We start from the raw sequence: 17356 nt of genomic DNA, 5'->3' as shown, positions 1-17356 counted from the left end.
TAGGGGTCTGAGTAAAAGTTTTGACATATTTACTTGCACTTTTTGCCTTCAGAATAAAATTTTTCCAGTGCCCTTAGATCTTTCTAGAATACAGAAGGGGTCACAACCCTTCCCTGAAATAACCTTCAATACTTTGGTAGCCAGTCTGTGGAAGTTTCAACTGAGCCAGATCAATCGCGTTTCGTTTAGGAGAAGTCCATAGGCTATTTTTCCAAGAGAAATGTTACTTGCACAAAAGCACTTTGGAATGCATTCCTTTCATTTACTATCGAATATCCCCTATGTGCCTGTGAGGGAAGTTGGAATTATCATTCTTCTCAAACCTCAGCTGGGGAAACCCAGACACATAGAAGGCTCGCCCAAGGTCACCAACAAGCCTGTGCTTGGACTAATATTAGATTAGATCATATGTGACTGTGTATGCAAAATAAATACCTACAAGAATAGTCTTGTTCTGAAAGTGGCAAAAAAAAAAAAAAAAAAAATCAGCGTTACTGTCTTCTTCTAACTATGTTGCTCAGCGAGGCTGTTCTCAAACTTTGCACACTGGCCTTTAGAAAACAGAACAGCCCAACGCACCAAATTCATATCTGATGGTTATTTTCTTGACAGCCAACAGTCAGGAAGGTCTCTTATATTGAGATGTAATTTCTTGCCATTTCATGCCATTTCCCAAGTGCACGTCAGCTCTTTTGAGATTGTTTCTTTCTACTTTGTGGAAACATGCCAAACCTGAGAAAGAAAAACCACTGGACTACATTCCAATTTGTTCTAATCCCTTGTGTCTAAACGCGTATTGCAATTTGAGATACGTGAAGATTTCTCTTACAACTTCAGTGTTGTTACACTTATTGTCACCTTCTGGTTCGTTTTATATTCAAGCAATGCCCTTCAACTTAGCAAAGATCCCTTCATTCATGCTAGTTAAAATCACACAGATTGTTAAATGGGCAATTAATGCTTATAATTAATACTGGGCAACATTTTCCCAGAAAGCAATTTGATAACCAATTTAATTTGCTTAAGGAATCAGTTATGCCAAAGTAGCAAGGCTGATCTTGTGCACTGGTATTTAGGAAGTGGCATCTCCCAAACAAAATCCAAATTACAAACCCTACCAGCGCCATTTTGATGACAATTGGCATTTGAAAGTGAACAAATTCAATCTTCTCCTTTGCAATTTCAGGTAATTTAGAACAGTTTTGACAAGTGTAATGCATAAACAAATTGAATACAAATACTCATTATGACTAATTTCAGAGTTATGTGCCCTTGTCAGTAAATGGTCAGTTTAAAGTTTATTATTTTTTTGGTGGGATAAAATAGAAACCATGAGGTCACATAAGAGGAAAATGGAAAAATCTTATTCAAGAAGGTCATCATGGGCACTCTCTCTTAATACACACGTCAACTACATTCCTGGAAGCAGGAAGATTGCTGTGCTACCTCTCTCTCTACCTGCAACTTGAAAACATCGAATCTATTTGAACTTACAGACTCACTTGTGATATCACCTAAGGAAAACATAAGCCTGAAAGTTTTGCTTTCCCATGAAGTACTGAACGGCCAGCTTTCACTTATCTTGTTTTCTTTTTGGTATATTTTGATCCTCCAGCAAATTCCCACTTAGTGGAGCTCTCTCCTTTTGGAAGACACTTACCTGAGTTATAACTTCCAAGTTCATGTTCACATTATGCCTTTAACCTTACTTAAGAAGTTTCCCTGTTAGCGCATTATTAGGAGGTGGCGTCTTAGGCAAGAAGGGGCATTAGGTAGCCACCCATGTGATTTGCTTACCTATGTCTGGTATCTCTGTTTCTAGGGTGCACAAGGTATCCACGAGTGGCAAGTAAAAGCAAACAGAGAGTCATCAGTGTCATTCAACAAGCCAAACCTAACCAGACACACCCATTCAATTCCTAACTCAGCTTGTGGCTATTAGAGGGACTCCACAGGGATCACTTAGATGTGCAAGCCAATCCCTCCAGATGTGGACCCAATCCCTCCAGGCTGCTCCTCCTAAAATGGTGTCAAGGTGACTGAATATCCTGCTTGGTGGGTGGGCAAAGCTCTAAGGCAGTTTTTTCAAAAAGTTCACTCGGGACCGTTTTCATTGGAATCGGTTGGGTTCTTGCCACATACGCAGTTTCCTGGGGCTCTCCCCAGTCATATGAATCAGGACCTTGAAGTGGGAGTGGAATTCCCAGGAATTCCATTTTGAACGAACTCAGGTGGTGATTCTGTTGCAGAATAAGGTTTAAGAACCACTAGGCTAGGTTTTGAAGAAGCAGCCACTGCAAAGGGTCTGACTGTTCTAGGCTCTATTTTGTTTTTCTGTTTTTTTGAATTTTATTTTATTTATTTTTTAATACAGCAGGTTCTTATTAGTTATTTTGAAAGCCACTTTATCAAAATGCAAACTCTTTCATTATCAAGTCTTGCGTGCAACAGACATCCCAAACCCAACTTTAAGCCACTTATATGATTGCAGAGATAAGACAGGGACATGTCTTGTGAACATTAGCACATTATTTAGCAATATTAAACAATTTAACAAATTGAAAGTATAAAAGTTTTCTCTTCGACCATGATAGAATGTCCCTGGCATCAAAACTGCTGCCTCAAAATAGCTTCAATAAAACACCATTTACATCAAACTCCTAGGGCCTTGTGTTGTCCAGTTATCCATGCACCAAGGGGGCAACCGGGGTGGGCAAAACAGAACTATGTCAGAAGCAGCAGAACGTTTTGGGGAGCCCCTGATCTGTAAGCCCCTTGGCACAGGGCACTGCCTAGGCTATTTCACTCTGCGACCTGGTATGGGTCTTCTCAGCCCGGGAGCGCAGTCCGTGGACAGGCCTGACTTTGGGTCAAATCTACCCAGAATTAAAAGGCTATAATCATCTGTGAAATATAGTCATTTAAATTTTAAAATCCTTTTAAATCTGGCCCTTATGTCATTTTGAAAAATATGAAGATAACAAATCTTTTTATCTAAACTAGAAAATGTTCTTATTCTTTGGAACATCAGGAAAGAAGAAAAGATACAAAATGATTTCTTTTGAAGCCATCTGCAACTACTGATTCAAGTCTTTCTAAAGAGAATCTTTCTGGGATTTTACTAGTTGGGTTATGGTGAGGATCCACTGACTTTTCTGTTTCATGGGGCCACCTCAAAAGGGTGGGTATCCCCTGGGTTGACACAAAAGATCAAAAGGTAAGGGTGGGGAGATGTGATTAGAAATCTGGCCCCAGACATTTGAACCTCTTTGAGTTTTTTTGTCTTCAGACACTTCCTTGTTTTCATGGTCTCTAAATTACAGGCTGAGTGTGCTTGAGGCTGGCTCTAATCACCATTACAGGGTTGATCTTCCTGAAGGAAGCTGAGTTGTAAAAATACTAAAAGGATCTCATTAAAGCAATGGTTTCGTCTACCACAGAGTCTCATGGTACAGAACCATTTGTGTGGCTACAAAGGGTTCTGAAATTCTTAGGTGATGGCAAGGTGTGGGGAGGGGGATGGTCTGAGTTTCTTGCAGCTTCTTCTGATCCTGCCAATAATGTCACTGTGAATTTGGAAAGATGTCCCATATTATGCAGAACAGCTTCTCTCGTTAGCATCTCAGAGGGAGGAAGTGAAAATGACGGAATTTATTTCCAGTGTGTGACCTTGTTCTGTCCCAGAATTACTTTTAGTTAAAGATTTAGGATTGAGCTACCACCAAAGTCGGTCTGCTGTCTAGCTGGCAATGGACTGCATGCTGAGGTGTCAGCGTGTGAGCGCTTCACAAGTGCCTGGGCCCATCAGCGGGCATCACCACCTGGCAACTGACTGACTTGAAGCTTGCGGTGAGTTCGGAGAAAGGAGTGGAATGGCGAATCTTTTTAGAGCAATAAATGCTCCTGATGGTAGGACCTTTAAGTAGATCTTTGATTTTGTTCAGGACCTACATGATTAAAAGGGTTGTCTATTCTTTTTTAATTAAAAACTTTTTATTGAGATATAATTCACAAACCATAAAATTCACGCTTCTAAAAAGTGCAATTCAGCAGTTTCCAGTACATTCATAGAGTTGTGCAACCATCACTATCACTGAATTCCAGAACATTTTCATCATCCCATGAGGAAACCCCGTGCCCATCAGCAGTCGTTCCCCATTTCCCCGGCTCCCCCAGCCCCAGGCAACCATTAATCTGCTTTCTGCCTCTATGGATTTGCTTATTCTGGACATTTCGTATGAACAGAATCATATAATACGTATCCTTTTGTGTCTGGTTTCTTTCACTTAGCATCACTTCTGACCTATTCTTTATATATTCAGTGAGGTGGGGGATGGAGAAAAAAGGGACATGCCAACTTCGGAGGTGCTGTCTCGTGACCAGTCGTGGCCTGCTCTGTGTTGGTTGCAGCACTTTGCTTGTTCTTCATGCTGTTTTCAGCTTCTTCCCTCATACGTAGCCAGAAATATCTGAAGTCAAAGAACGAACTTCCCTGCCTGCTCATTGTCCCATGGTAGTCTTCCTTTGAAGACCGAGTTCCCACTCCTGCCACTCGTTGACTTCTTAGATCTTCCAACTTCAGCAAACCCTCATCTAAGACTGTCCTCATTCTCTGGCTCTGTCCCTTGGCCTTATCTCAACTTACCTGTCTTGTGTTTAGGGTCCTGCTTTCAGCTAGCAGTTCGTTTGAAAAGCAGTCTCACAAACGAATCCATGCCCAGGGATTAATGATGACTTTAGCTTGATGGGTCATTCTAACACAGGTTCCTGTGTTGGGGACTCTTGGAGAGGCAATGTCTCAACTCAGAGGAACACATTTCTTAGAGTGGAAATTGGGGCACTGTGGAAGGCCAGCGAAGATGTTTTGGGGTGACGTAAAGGGAGCCTTTGAGTGTCAATGTTAATACATGAGATTACACTGGGAAGGTAACCACCTATTTCATCTACGTGTAGTTTGTTTCTGTCTTTGTAGCTCCAGCGCTGCTGACAAGAGGAAGGTTCTTGGTCACTTCTCAGATATTTTCAAAGCCCTCACAGTCCACATTCCATATGCCCCTCAGCATGCTAACTGCCCCTAAATGGGTGCTATTCCAGTTCTACTCAATACCTAGTCAATGACAGGAGTTGAGTCCTGAGAACAATGTAGGAAATATTCACCAGTCACTGTAAAAGAAACAGTAACATCTCAAGAGAAATTTTCATGTCACATTGACATCTGTCAAGTCCAAATTACTCAAGGTACCAAGAAGCATCTGCCAGGCTCTTACTGTTTTTTCTTTCTTTCATTTTTAATGAAAGGACAAAATAAATATCTGGAGAATAACAGCATCTTGAAGAATAACAGCATGAGGTTTTTATAAAGAATAAGTCATTTCCAGTTATGCTTAATAAGTTTTCTAATAGATTCATGAAATTAGAAGATGAGAGGGGAGCAAGAGGATATTCATACTTAAATTCTTGCAAAGCACTTGACATGGTGTCTCCTGTTTTTACTTATATAACTATCCATGTAAGTTTTAGAAAACTGAAAAATGACCCTGAGGCCATAATCAAAGGAAGAGGAAACAGAGCCATTAATTGATGAGAAATAGTTGAAGGACTTGGGGATGTAGAGAATGAAGAAGAGAAAGCTCAGGAACCTATGGTAATCTGTCTTTACACTTGTGAAAGTTTCTCAGGTAAACAAGGGAAGTGGCTTCTGTGCTTCAGATGTTAACATTTGCCACTACTGAGTGGATGTTTCATGAAGACAATATAAGGAAGAATTTTCAACAGAGCATTCCAAAGATGCAGTGGACTGTCTAGAGAGATACGTAAGTTTTCTGTTATTGAAAAGGATCAAACAAAGTAGAGATGATCAACCGTCAGGGATGCAGTGGGCACTACGTTGTACCAGATACCTCCATGGACTCTTTCTATCGCTAAGCTCACAAATCTGTGATATCACTTTTGCGTTACTGAAATATGTGTGTGTGTTTAAAATTTTAACACGAGAAGCAAGTCACTAGGGATACCTAGGCCTAAACTATCTCATATGGAAATAAATCTATCTTAAAAAAAAAATCTTCACAGAATGTATTTTTGAGACTCCCTTGGGTTTAATCGCATGATCTTATAAGCTTCCCTTCTTTATTATTTTATCTCAATTTCTCACTGGAAGGAAGCACTAAGATGTATATGTGCAGATGACATCTGCAGTAAACAGGCAAAGGGATACTATATACTTAAATAACAAGAAATAATATTGTTGTTCTTGGCATGTTGCTAATAATAATCACATAACTGACTTTTCCTTACCCTCCCCATGCAGCCAATGGGGGATCAGCTTGAGGAAATAAATGATCATCCAACAATGAAAATGAAATTATTTTTGAGGTCAGATGAAAGAAACTCAATTGGGGACAGTTTGGATCGGTAGAGCTGAGAGGAAAAATCTATAGTCTTCTAATCTTTGAAATGTCAAGGGGCATCTGGAATTGTTCAATGTGGCCCAAAATGGAACAAGAGGATGAAAGAGAAGGAAATCTAGAAGGGCAACCAGTAGGAGCAAGCTTTATGTCCTCTCAAAATGTCATCAAACTCTGGGCTGAGAAGTACACATCTGTGGATCTTAAAACAAGTTAAACCGTATAAGACATGTAAGAGGATGCTCAAATATTAATGTGAAGCCAATTTTATAGATAGAAAAGTAGAAAACAGAGTAGTTAAGTTATATAATGAATAACCTGACAGAGAGTGAAGATCTAGAATGTTCTGTATCCCTTTCTGTAACAACTTGTTGACGATATTGCTCTTTCATTCACAGCTTTAAATGCAACTAATAACATAATGACTATATATAGTCTGTGTTTCCAAGGAAACAGATGACTCAACCAAATAAAATGACTAATATGCACTGGAGGGGGGGTAATTAAATTAACTGATTTTAACATCAACCAAAAACTGGTACAAAATGAAGTTTCTGTCTATCTACAGTAGAATTCAATGAACATTATGGTTGTTAAGCTAGCAAAGCCCCTTATATCAACTTATTTCTCCCCAGGAAGTTTAAGCCTGGAAAAGTTACAAAGCAAATATAAAAATTCACCAATTGTATGTGAAAGATGCAATGTGTACAGTATAGGCTACCGATCAGGATAGATACTTTTTTTAAAAAAGTGAATCTAATAAGAGCTATATTAGTTTCTGAGTAAACATGACAGATAATGTTTGCTGTCACAGACTGGGTGGATGGTATTGACTGCAGTCAAATAGGGAGTTACCTGTTAATTAGGTCAAAATGATCATATATATATATATTCAATCAGCTTATTCCTCCGATGGCCAGTCAGAGGAGTGTCGGAGTAGAGAAGGAAGAACTATTTTTTTCTTCTTGAACCTAATGCAGGGAATCTTAACCATGAGTCTATGAAAGGGCTTCATCCACAGGAGGGGGGAATGTGGGGAGAGGGAAAATATGTGACCCCTGAATTTTTTGTGAATGTTTTTTTCTGGGGAGAAGGCACATAACATACAATAGATTCTCAAAAAAATCTGAGAATTTTACAAAAGAATGTTAGGGGGCTTCCCTGGTGGCGCAGTGGTTGAGAGTCGCCCTGCCGACGCAGGGGACACGGGTTCGTGCCCCGGTCCGGGAAGATCCCACATGCCGCGGAGCGGCTGGGCCCGTGAGCCATGGCCGCTGAGCCTGTGTGTCTGGAGCCTGTGCTCCGCAACGGGAGAGGCCACAACACTGAGTGGCCCGCGTACAGAAAAAAAGAATGTTAGGAAGAATTGCTCTACAGGAAGTCAGCTCAGAAGAGTCAGCTAGGGAGACTCAGGCTAAGTGAGAGCCTGGGTGTATGAGCTCATGGTGTGCACTCGCCTATGCATTTGAAGAGCTGTGACAGTGAGAGAGAGCAGTGTTTTGGAGTAAGAAGGAATAGAGGGATTGGAAAATACTTCACGCCATCAGAAATGAATTTTCCTTTATACTGAGAAAATCACTGCAATTAGGGTCCAAGTTATTCTACTTTAGTCTTCAAATGACTTTGTGTTGAAGGTCATAAGGTACTTTGGACTAAAATTCAAATTTGTGAACTGTTAAGGATCCTTGACGAGGGAGAATCTCCTTGATGAATGACAATTGCTCCACCTTAGGTAAATTTGCATTTAAATTACAACGGAAGGGACTAAATTTAGCTGGGTTTTCTTTTTTGTTTTTATAGATAATCCTATGGTTTTTTCCTCTGAGGAGTTAGCTATATAGGGGCTAGCTATATAGGTTTTATAGGGTTGGCTATATAGGGTCAGCAAGACAAGGTCTCTGTCTACCCGATGGCCAAGATCTGCATGCCTGGAAATATTCAGATGGTGAATGAATTGTTCAGTGCTCCACCCATGTTCGGCATCAGGTGGACAGAACTTCCCTAGGATTTTGAAAACAACATAGAATGTTGTATAAAACATTTGCAAATCCAGGCATACAGCCATCTTGGCCTTCCTTATTGACTTTCCAGTAAGTAGGTACCCAAAGGGATATAGTGCTTGTAATGACAAATCCTGGTGAGGTATGACGTCCCGAGGTACATGAACATTTGATTAGGGCAGGGTGCTATGAATTAGTACCTCTCTAGACTCTGTAGATGTGCTTTATCTTTATAAAATCTTAATTTTACAATCTATTTTTTTATCAGTCAAGGGATTTAACAGCTTTGTTCTCTATGACAGCGTTTGCAATTATAATTAAGAAATGTATTAAAACTGGAGTGAATTAATGTGAAAAATGGATGGGGGCTTGGGACTAGAAGATTTCCCCAGCTAGCTATGAAAGACTAACTCAGTCTGAGAAACGGGAGGTAGATTCCAAAGCAAAGCACGAGAATCTGAAAAATTTCGAGGACTGTCCTTATGTATTCAAATTTCCACGTTTGTGTCAATATGAGTATTAAATGAAAATGACCCAAGATTTTGCATGTGCTTTCACTGGTCTTGACTGTGCTTCCATACATACAAGTTGTTCCATCATTGTCTCTATTCTCCCAGTCACTACTTTTCAGGTCAATGAGGTGATGAATGAGGCAAGAACTGTTTTGTGGAATAGTTTATAGAGTGGCGCCAAAGTCTTCCGGAACATAGGGAAATTTTCAGCCTAATGCCCTGAAGGCATGTGTCAGGGATAAAGCTGTGATAACCAATGAGAAGAAAGGCTCTACCAGTTTACCCAGGGAAAGGGAAACAGGTCTGTTTATCTCTACTGGGATGAGAGAGGATGTTTTCCTTTTCTAGGACTCCAGGGGACATATATTTGGTCTTATATCCTTAGAAAGGGAGAAATAAAGCTGATTAAGCCATGGTCTATTTACTTGCTATCTTTGTGTAACTTCAAAATATGAAATACCAAAAGGTATGAATTCCTTTCAAAAGGTGCCAAAATACTTTGTACTCTCAAGAAAATTCCTAAAACAGAGGAAGAAAGCCTAAAGATGAATGCTTTAATCATTTTTTCCAATGGATTAGAGCTTTTAAGGATAAAAAAAGTAATCCTTCCTCAAAATGTCACACAAACACAGACGGCAATTTTCCTTTTGATGAACCGATCACTTCAAAAGACTGGACCTGGAGAACTTAGAAAATTTAGCCTTTTGGATTTGACAACACCTCTACCTGCTAGAATGAATACTAGATATTTCTGATCAGTCTTCATAGTGGCCAGAGCACGGGTTGAGTGACTTACCTGAGCACTCAGAAGTACTGAGATCCACGTCAGTGACAGGAATGCACCCAGGGAAGGCCACACATACAGCGATGTCAACACTTCCTGGTTCTCCAAAGCAGTGCTCAAAGGTTTCTTCAAGTACGAGTAGCCATGGTGACCTATGTCTGTGCCCCTATTCCTGCATCTTAGCTCAGTACTACAATATGGGCAACTGCATTTTCTGCTCCTTCTGGCAATGCCTTGTCTCTTCCTGTTTTCTCATTCTTGCTTTTTCCTTATCCACTAAGCAAACACAGAGATTAGAGGAGACTTACCTTAATTCCAAAATACTAACGGAGTTTCCCGAGGGAAATATTCGCCTTACAAAATTGAAGTCACCAACATACACACTACCATCAGGGCCAGAAGCTAAGGCAACGGGAGCAAAGAGTTTGTTGTTGTGGGCGAGGCCATTGCAGTTGGTGCAGGCAACACTCCGTTGGTGTCCATTACCCATTATGGTTGATATGACTGGAGGCTGCTGGGAAATGAACATATTTTCTCCATTCCCTTTGTGTATGATTCCTAGATCCAAGGGAAAAAAAAAAGAATTAAAAAAATTACCACACAGTATTCTCAGTGATATTTTAATTTCTCATTGTTCAAAGCAGGAAGGAGCGTTGGCCTGCTATAAAAGAACTTGAGAGTGAAGCGCATTGCCCCAGGTTTTAGTTAACTGCACAGCTACAACAAATGGCAGCATAACACTTTGCCTCAGTTTGCCCATCTGTGAAATGGAGTAATATACCCAGTCCTTTTAATGTTGATTCTAAATGCCTCAATGGAGCATTTAATGACTAACTTTTAATGATCTCCTGTTCACTTTGGGCTCTGTGAATCATCCATGGCTGATTTTTCATCTCTGGCTGGCTTTCTTCTGATGCCTGGCGCACACCTGTCTGACTTCAAACCACCCGCACTATGCAACGGCTTCGTGAAAAGGGAGTATCAGTCAATTTAATATTAACCTTAGCAAAACACAATCAGGAAGGTAATCTACTTCTGTGAAAAGGAAAGAAATCATATTGCTAGAATGCACTTCAAAGATATAAGAAAAGGACTTGAATTTTCCACTCTTTTGGACCATATCTCACTATCATCAGTGCAGGAAATAGAGATACTGACTTATGAGAATGCTGGAAAATACTCTGCAGTCATTTTCTTTGGGCAATCTCATCCATTCCCACGGCTTTAACTCCCATCTCTCTATGCTGAAACTTTCTCCTGTCTAGTCTAGAGTTTTCACCTGACATGCAATTTCCTAGTAGATCTCTTTACTTGGATGCCTCACAGGTACCTCAAACTCAACAAATTGAACACTGAACTCGTTATTTTTATTTTATTTTATTTTTCTGCACTCCCCTACCAAACCCTCCTCCTCCTTCTGTGTTCCCCACTGATCTTCCGAGGTATCACTAGGCGTGTATTTACCCAAGTTGGGAATGTGGGCACCACTGTGGCTCTTCTCTTCCTCACTCTCTAAACCTAATTAATTACTAAACCCCCATTGAGTCTATCTCCTAAAATATGTTGAACCAGTTTCATGGTCTCCGTTTCTACCACGACTGCTTTCGTTCAGTTTGTCTTAAATTCTGGGTCTCCTGGTCTCCATGCATACCCATCTCCAAACCACTGTCCACACTCCTGCCATAGAGATTATGTCAATCTGTGGCTGAAAACCTTTTAATAGTTCCATACCCTCTGTGGAGTAAGGGGTCCATTCCTTATTATTAAGGAATACAAAGCCCTTCATGATTTGGCGCTTGCCTCTTTCTTCAGCCTTCTGTCTCATCGCCCTCTCACGTGTATCCCGAGCTTCAGCTACAGCAAACTGTTTACAAGTATTTTCACATGCTTCCATTCCTCTCTGCTTTTTAAAAAAAATTATTTATTTATTTATGGCTGTGTCAGGTCTTTGTTGTGGCACGTGGGCTTCTCTCTAGTTGACGTGCAGCATGTGGGATCTTAGATCCTCGACCAGGGATCGATCCCACGTCCCCTGCACTGGAAGGTAGATTCTTAACTGCTGGACCACCAGGGAAGTCCTTCCTCTCTGCTTTTGTACTTCGCTAGTCCCTCTATCCTGAATGCCTTCCTCATCTTGTTTGTTTGGGAAATTCTTACCTATCCTCCAAAGCTCAGCTCAGTTCTTCCCCAATGCTCTATCCAGCCAGAATTAGTTACTTCCTCCTCTGTATGTGCAGTTTTCCATAGCTCTGTTATAACACTTGACACATGTATGATACGGTTTTCACTACTTCTCTATCTTCCCCATTAGAACATGAGCTCCTTGAAGGCGCACCCTCTGTCTTACTCCTTCCTGCGTTTCAGCGCCCATCCCTGTGGCCAAGTTGTTATAAGTGCTCAGTAAATGTTGAAAATAAGCTTTGAGTCTTTTATAGTTTCCTTGTCCAAATTCCAATGATTTTGAAAACCTGCTGAGCCTGGGCAGAAAACCCAAGGAACAAGTACTGCTGTGCTAAATAGCTCAAGTCTGCCCAGAATGAGCCAGGACAGGTATAAAAAAAAAAAAAAAAAAAAGCCATGTGGTGAGAAGGCATGCCAATGTGTCAGGCTGAAGTAACTGACAGCAAATGAATGAATGCAGTTATCCTGTCCAGTCTTATTTTTTCTCCCATGACCCCTGCTATCTATCTCCTCGGACTACCTGTTACTCTCCCTAAACATTTCCTGAAATGTCTCCCTCGGTTTTCTTCCAACTTTTAGTCCCACAGTCCTACAATAGAAACTACTGATCACTCTGAAATAGGAACGTTGCTGGCAAAAATAGACAAGAGGGTAAAACACGCACAAAACCATGGCACCAAATATAAACCTAGAAGGGGCCTTCCAGGAAACAGAAATCCCATACTCATATAGCCTTTGCATTTCAAATCTAAAGTAATTTTACTTTCCCTCACAAGGTGATTTCTGGCTATTTTTTCAACATATGATCTGCAGGACCAGCTATGAGCTTATGCCCCAACAAATTGGTCTGTCATTGTAGAACCATGAGATAGATATCTTGAGGCTCACTACTTTCTTATTTATTTTATTAATAACTTTATTAGGCAGTAAAGAAATTTCTTAAGATTTAGAGTAGTTAATTAAGTTAGATTAATAGGATGGAATTTCATTTCTCAAAAAACACTTAATTGCAATGTGATCAATACTGCAATTTAAATGAATTGGGAGAAAGTGAATGAGAACTGGCATGACGGTTGCACAACATCATTGAAAAGAAATCTCCTGATGATCACTCACTGAATATCCTACCAATGAGACCATGATATGTTCTTTAATAAATGAGAAAACCAACTGTTTAGCATGTCAGTATTTCAGCAATGCACTACAGGGTATATCATTCAAAAATATTTCCAAGTATGGGCTTGGAAATAGCAGACTTGCTATTAACATCTATTTTCACAGATAGATCTCCATTTTTTTTATATTAATATAATGGTATAGTTAACAATTACCTTCAAAATGACATGTTATTACCAGGCTCCTGCCAATTTAAAAACTAAGATGGCTATTCTAAACCATTCTTCTAAGCCTGCAATTCTAAAACTCCTCTTTTCTATTAGAAAGCCCAGCACTCCATCAAAGAAGAAGAATGATTAAAGGAAATAAAACATAAGGCAATGTACTTTCTGATTACATCTCAACAATTGATGTCTTGCTTTCATGCAAGGTACTAAAGTGCCCGTGTACTGAAATTACCATTCCTGTTTAAAGCTGAAGCAATCAAAACAAAAATGGGCAAACCCCTTTTGTATTGCCCTGGAAAGATAGATCATTTTGAAGGGTGTTTTTGTTGTTTCAAGAATCTGTTTAACCTTCCATTACATAGAACCGGGGCATACCGTCTAGCAACAATGATTTAACACCAATTCTTCTGCAAAAGGTTGCTTTGAAAATATTTTGTTTATGTTCCTGGAAATCTTGATCAATTACTGCTGCCTCCTTTCCAGTTTATTCTGCCACACATGCTCATTTTGAAAACAGAATCAAATGATCCTGAGACTACGCACATTATTTATATGAAGGCCAACTTCCTGCTAAGGATTGGGTGTCTTGTTTACAGTCAACAAAGAAACCCCACTGGCTGGAGCCCTACAGCACATTTTAGATCTCCCCCAAGGTTTCCTTTCCTCTGCCAAAAAGTCAAGCCTGTTGTATAGTAAGTTAAGCATACTTTTAAACACACTACTCATACCTTCCTGCTACCTTGCTCAGAACTTCTTTTGAAGCTTATAAATAAGTTTGAAATAAAAATTCCCCTTGGGAGCCAGTGAGTGGTGCTTTATGCTGATTTCAAAGAAGAAACCATTTTTCAGGCTTATGAACAACATGGGACCCAATACATATGGGTATTATGCCATGTTATGTTGGGAGATATTGGGAGATATGCCAACATGATCAATGGAAACTTACTTGTCCTCCCACTAAAACCATTTGCCAACAAACTACTGGCCTATCTTGGAGGCTAAGTTAAAGGAAATTCTTTATCCATTTCAGACAGATGACAATACCCAATTAGAACCCTGGATTGTTTTTTCTAATAATTTTAAACACTCAACTGGCATAATTTTAAAGAACTGATTTTTCTTAAAAGAATAAATATGTACTCTCTGTAATCACTAAGAAGATGTATTTTGAAGGAATAATATTGAAAAACACAAGTTCCTAGTTTTGTTTTTTTTTAATCTCACAGTGAAAGCAGGAACCATCTCCATATATCAGGCATAATATTTGGAAACAATGCTCCACAACCAATGGTTAATTGTCAGGTAAATACAGTTGCTGCAACTGAAATGACAAATGGTCTGAAAACACTGCCTACTAGAAACTACCCGCTGCATAATGATTTTGGAGCCAAAGAAAAACTGCAGAATTGAATGGCAGCAGACATCCAATCTAATTACAGGTGTCTTTTTAACCAGCGAGAGGAAATTGGGGGAAGATAGATTCTTGTTTCTAATCTGCTATCTGTCTCAGATCAAAAAAGCGGGGTGCCTAAAGAGTTAGGCTCTGGCCTTAATCAGTCAGAAAAGACTGTCTGACCTGAGGGGGAAAGAGCATTGCTTTCTAATTGGTCCTCTCAAAGCTGCTCCTTCACACTTATCATTCCTGTTTCGAAAACTGCATTTATGGGTGGGATTTAGATTCTGAAAATGTCCCAAGAGAGGTGTTCGTGTCCAAGGGCAGGCTGAAAGGCACTGGCAGAGCTGCCTTCAGATCTGTTTCCTGGCAAGTGTGACCAGTTCTTGGTGAGAAATACAGTGTGCCTACAAATGAGATGATAAAATGAACAAATCTTCCTTTTAAAAAATCTATCTTAAGTAAGGTTTCTTTCTCAGAATAAAATTCTCAGAAAGAGACAGAAAGTAGATTTAGTGGGGTTGGGGTGAGTACAAGGGATCTTTTGGGGTGATAAAAACATTCTAAAACTCTGTGGTGGTGACGGTTGCACAACTCTACCATTTACTAAAAAGCATTGAAGTGTACACTTAAAATGGGTAAATTTTGTGGTGTATAAGTTATACTTCAGGAAGGCTGTTAAAAAGATTCCCAGAAATAACTTGGTACCTATTACCTAAAAACCAATTACTGGTGAATTAGGGGTGAAAAGGACACATCTGTGGAAATCAGGGGGGCCCCTAAAGCCAACTCTCTGAATGGCTCCCCTCTGTTCTGAATTTTTAAACCTGGGTGAAGCAAATGGTAAGAGAATATAGGACTGGGAGCACACAGCTGGGGGCTGGATTGAGGTCATTTCCACTTTGTGTTTAATGTCAATGACAGGCATTTGAAAGAGACAATCCATACGAGCCAATAAAAGTGAGTGGAAAAGAAACGGCTGCTTAAAATGTCAAACTCTTTCAAACCAAAACAAAAAACCTAATAATTTAATAAGTGGCATCTGCCCTTTCGTTTTTATACTTTTAAAACTGTGATTCTCCTTTTGACAACAGAAAAAAAGTTGACATTTTATATCCGTGCCTGAATCTTTGCTCTTAAAAAAACAAACAGTTGGAAGTGGAATTTGGGATCTTCCTTGAATGGGGGGAAGAAGGTATAACAAGGGCATATAGCAATGGACTCCATCTTCAGGGCCCACACTGGGACTCTGGTAGGTGGTCTCATTCTGTGGTTGAAGCAAACCTGGTTAGCTATGCCGATCAAAATTTCCCAGCCTGTGTGGCTGGTTGGATTGGTTGATTTAACTACGGTGCAAATGAATAAGACCATAGGTGTGATTATAAAACGGATCTCTTAGCCTTGGTCAGTTCATGGCCTTACAAGATAACCCGGCCTTAGCCAGCTAGGTGAGAGGGATACAAGGGCAGCTGGACGGAAGGGTGTAGCTGCCTCATATATACATTCATTTCCCCAGTCCTGGAGAAATAACCCAAAGTACACGTTCTACTAAAGGTTGGTCAGAATCTGCCTCTTCAGATGAAAAGGAGTATGATTTCACAGTGAAAACTTACCAGTAGATGTTCAAATGACGCTGGATGGAAACACCAACGATTGGTTTCCCAGCAAAAGGAGGTGAAGTGACTTGGATGATTTATAACCAGGGTAGCAAAATCAGTTTGTCTGAGAGAAGCATGGACTTAAGGGCCACCTGTGGTCTCCTCTCCTGATTTATTTAACATTTAAATTACAAACTAGGAGAAAGCGACAGCAGGAAAAGTGGTACAAAGAAGGCAAAGGTTGAAGATGAGAGTGTCCTGATTCTCACTGCTTTTCCCTCTTTCCTAAGTCCAGGACTTAGGAGGCTTAAAACTAAGTGAAGTCCAGAGCTGTAGCCTTTTCCCAGATTCTTTCTCTTCTTCCCCTGCGTTCCTCTTACCTCTTTTTCTCTATTACCCATTACTGTCCCTTTACTCTACCCCTAGCTTCTTACTGCATATACTGACATTTATGTGGATAAAAAACTGGCGTAGAGAAAGAGCACATGGACAGCTCTTGGCCACTTACTGTGAGCCCTAGGGGAAAGTAACGTGACTCAGCTTCGGAGTCTTGATTTTTAAATGGGGTTAAGGCCACACTGCAGGGTTGTTGTGTTTAAAATGGGACAGAGTTCACTAAAACTCTTTGAAAACTGTATCACTTAGATTATTCATTAATTCTAAGATGCACATTTTGCTTCCTATTTTCACATCTCTGGAATAAGTATGTATCTTGCAGTCAATGTGTGTCACTGTTTAATTGACACCGTTTTCCATAAAATAATGGTGAACTTATAATCGATGGTGTCTTAGATCACATGAAATACGGCAAATATTATTCCAATTTTTAGAAGTTGGTTACAGTGTCAGATAAACTGGTTAACCACCTGGGATACTGCAGTAATGACAGATGATTTTTTAAAAATAAATTTATTTATTTAATTTATTTTTGGCTGCACTGGGTCTTTGTTGCTGCGTGCGGGCTTTCTCTAGTTGCGGCGAGCGGGGGCTACGCTTCATTGCGGTGCGCGGTCTTCTCATTGCGGTGGCTTCTCTTGTTGCAGAGCACGGGCTCCAGGCGCGCGGGCTTCAGTAGGTGTGGCTCGCGGGCTCTAGAGCGCAGTCTCAGTAGTTGTGGTGCACGGGCTTAGTTGCTCCG

The 17356-nt window shown here is 40.2% G+C and overlaps 1 protein-coding gene across 1 annotated transcript in view; it reads right to left on the bottom strand.

The window, feature by feature from the left end:
- Positions 1–17356, bottom strand: part of TENM1 (teneurin transmembrane protein 1) — a 361765-nt gene that overhangs the window by 111754 nt on the left and 232655 nt on the right. The window contains exons 20-21 of the mRNA XM_067722679.1: positions 10012–10261; positions 1798–1818 (exon numbers count right to left, since the gene is read on the bottom strand). Of these exons, the coding sequence (XP_067578780.1) occupies positions 1798–1818; positions 10012–10261 (271 nt within the window). The remainder of the gene's footprint in view (positions 1–1797; positions 1819–10011; positions 10262–17356) is intronic.

The sequence above is a fragment of the Pseudorca crassidens genome, chromosome X, assembly GCF_039906515.1.
Source record: "Pseudorca crassidens isolate mPseCra1 chromosome X, mPseCra1.hap1, whole genome shotgun sequence".
Lineage (NCBI taxonomy): Eukaryota > Metazoa > Chordata > Mammalia > Artiodactyla > Delphinidae > Pseudorca > Pseudorca crassidens.
The sequence above is the reverse complement of the archived record's forward strand: the minus strand, read 5'-3'. Positions and strand labels throughout refer to the sequence as shown.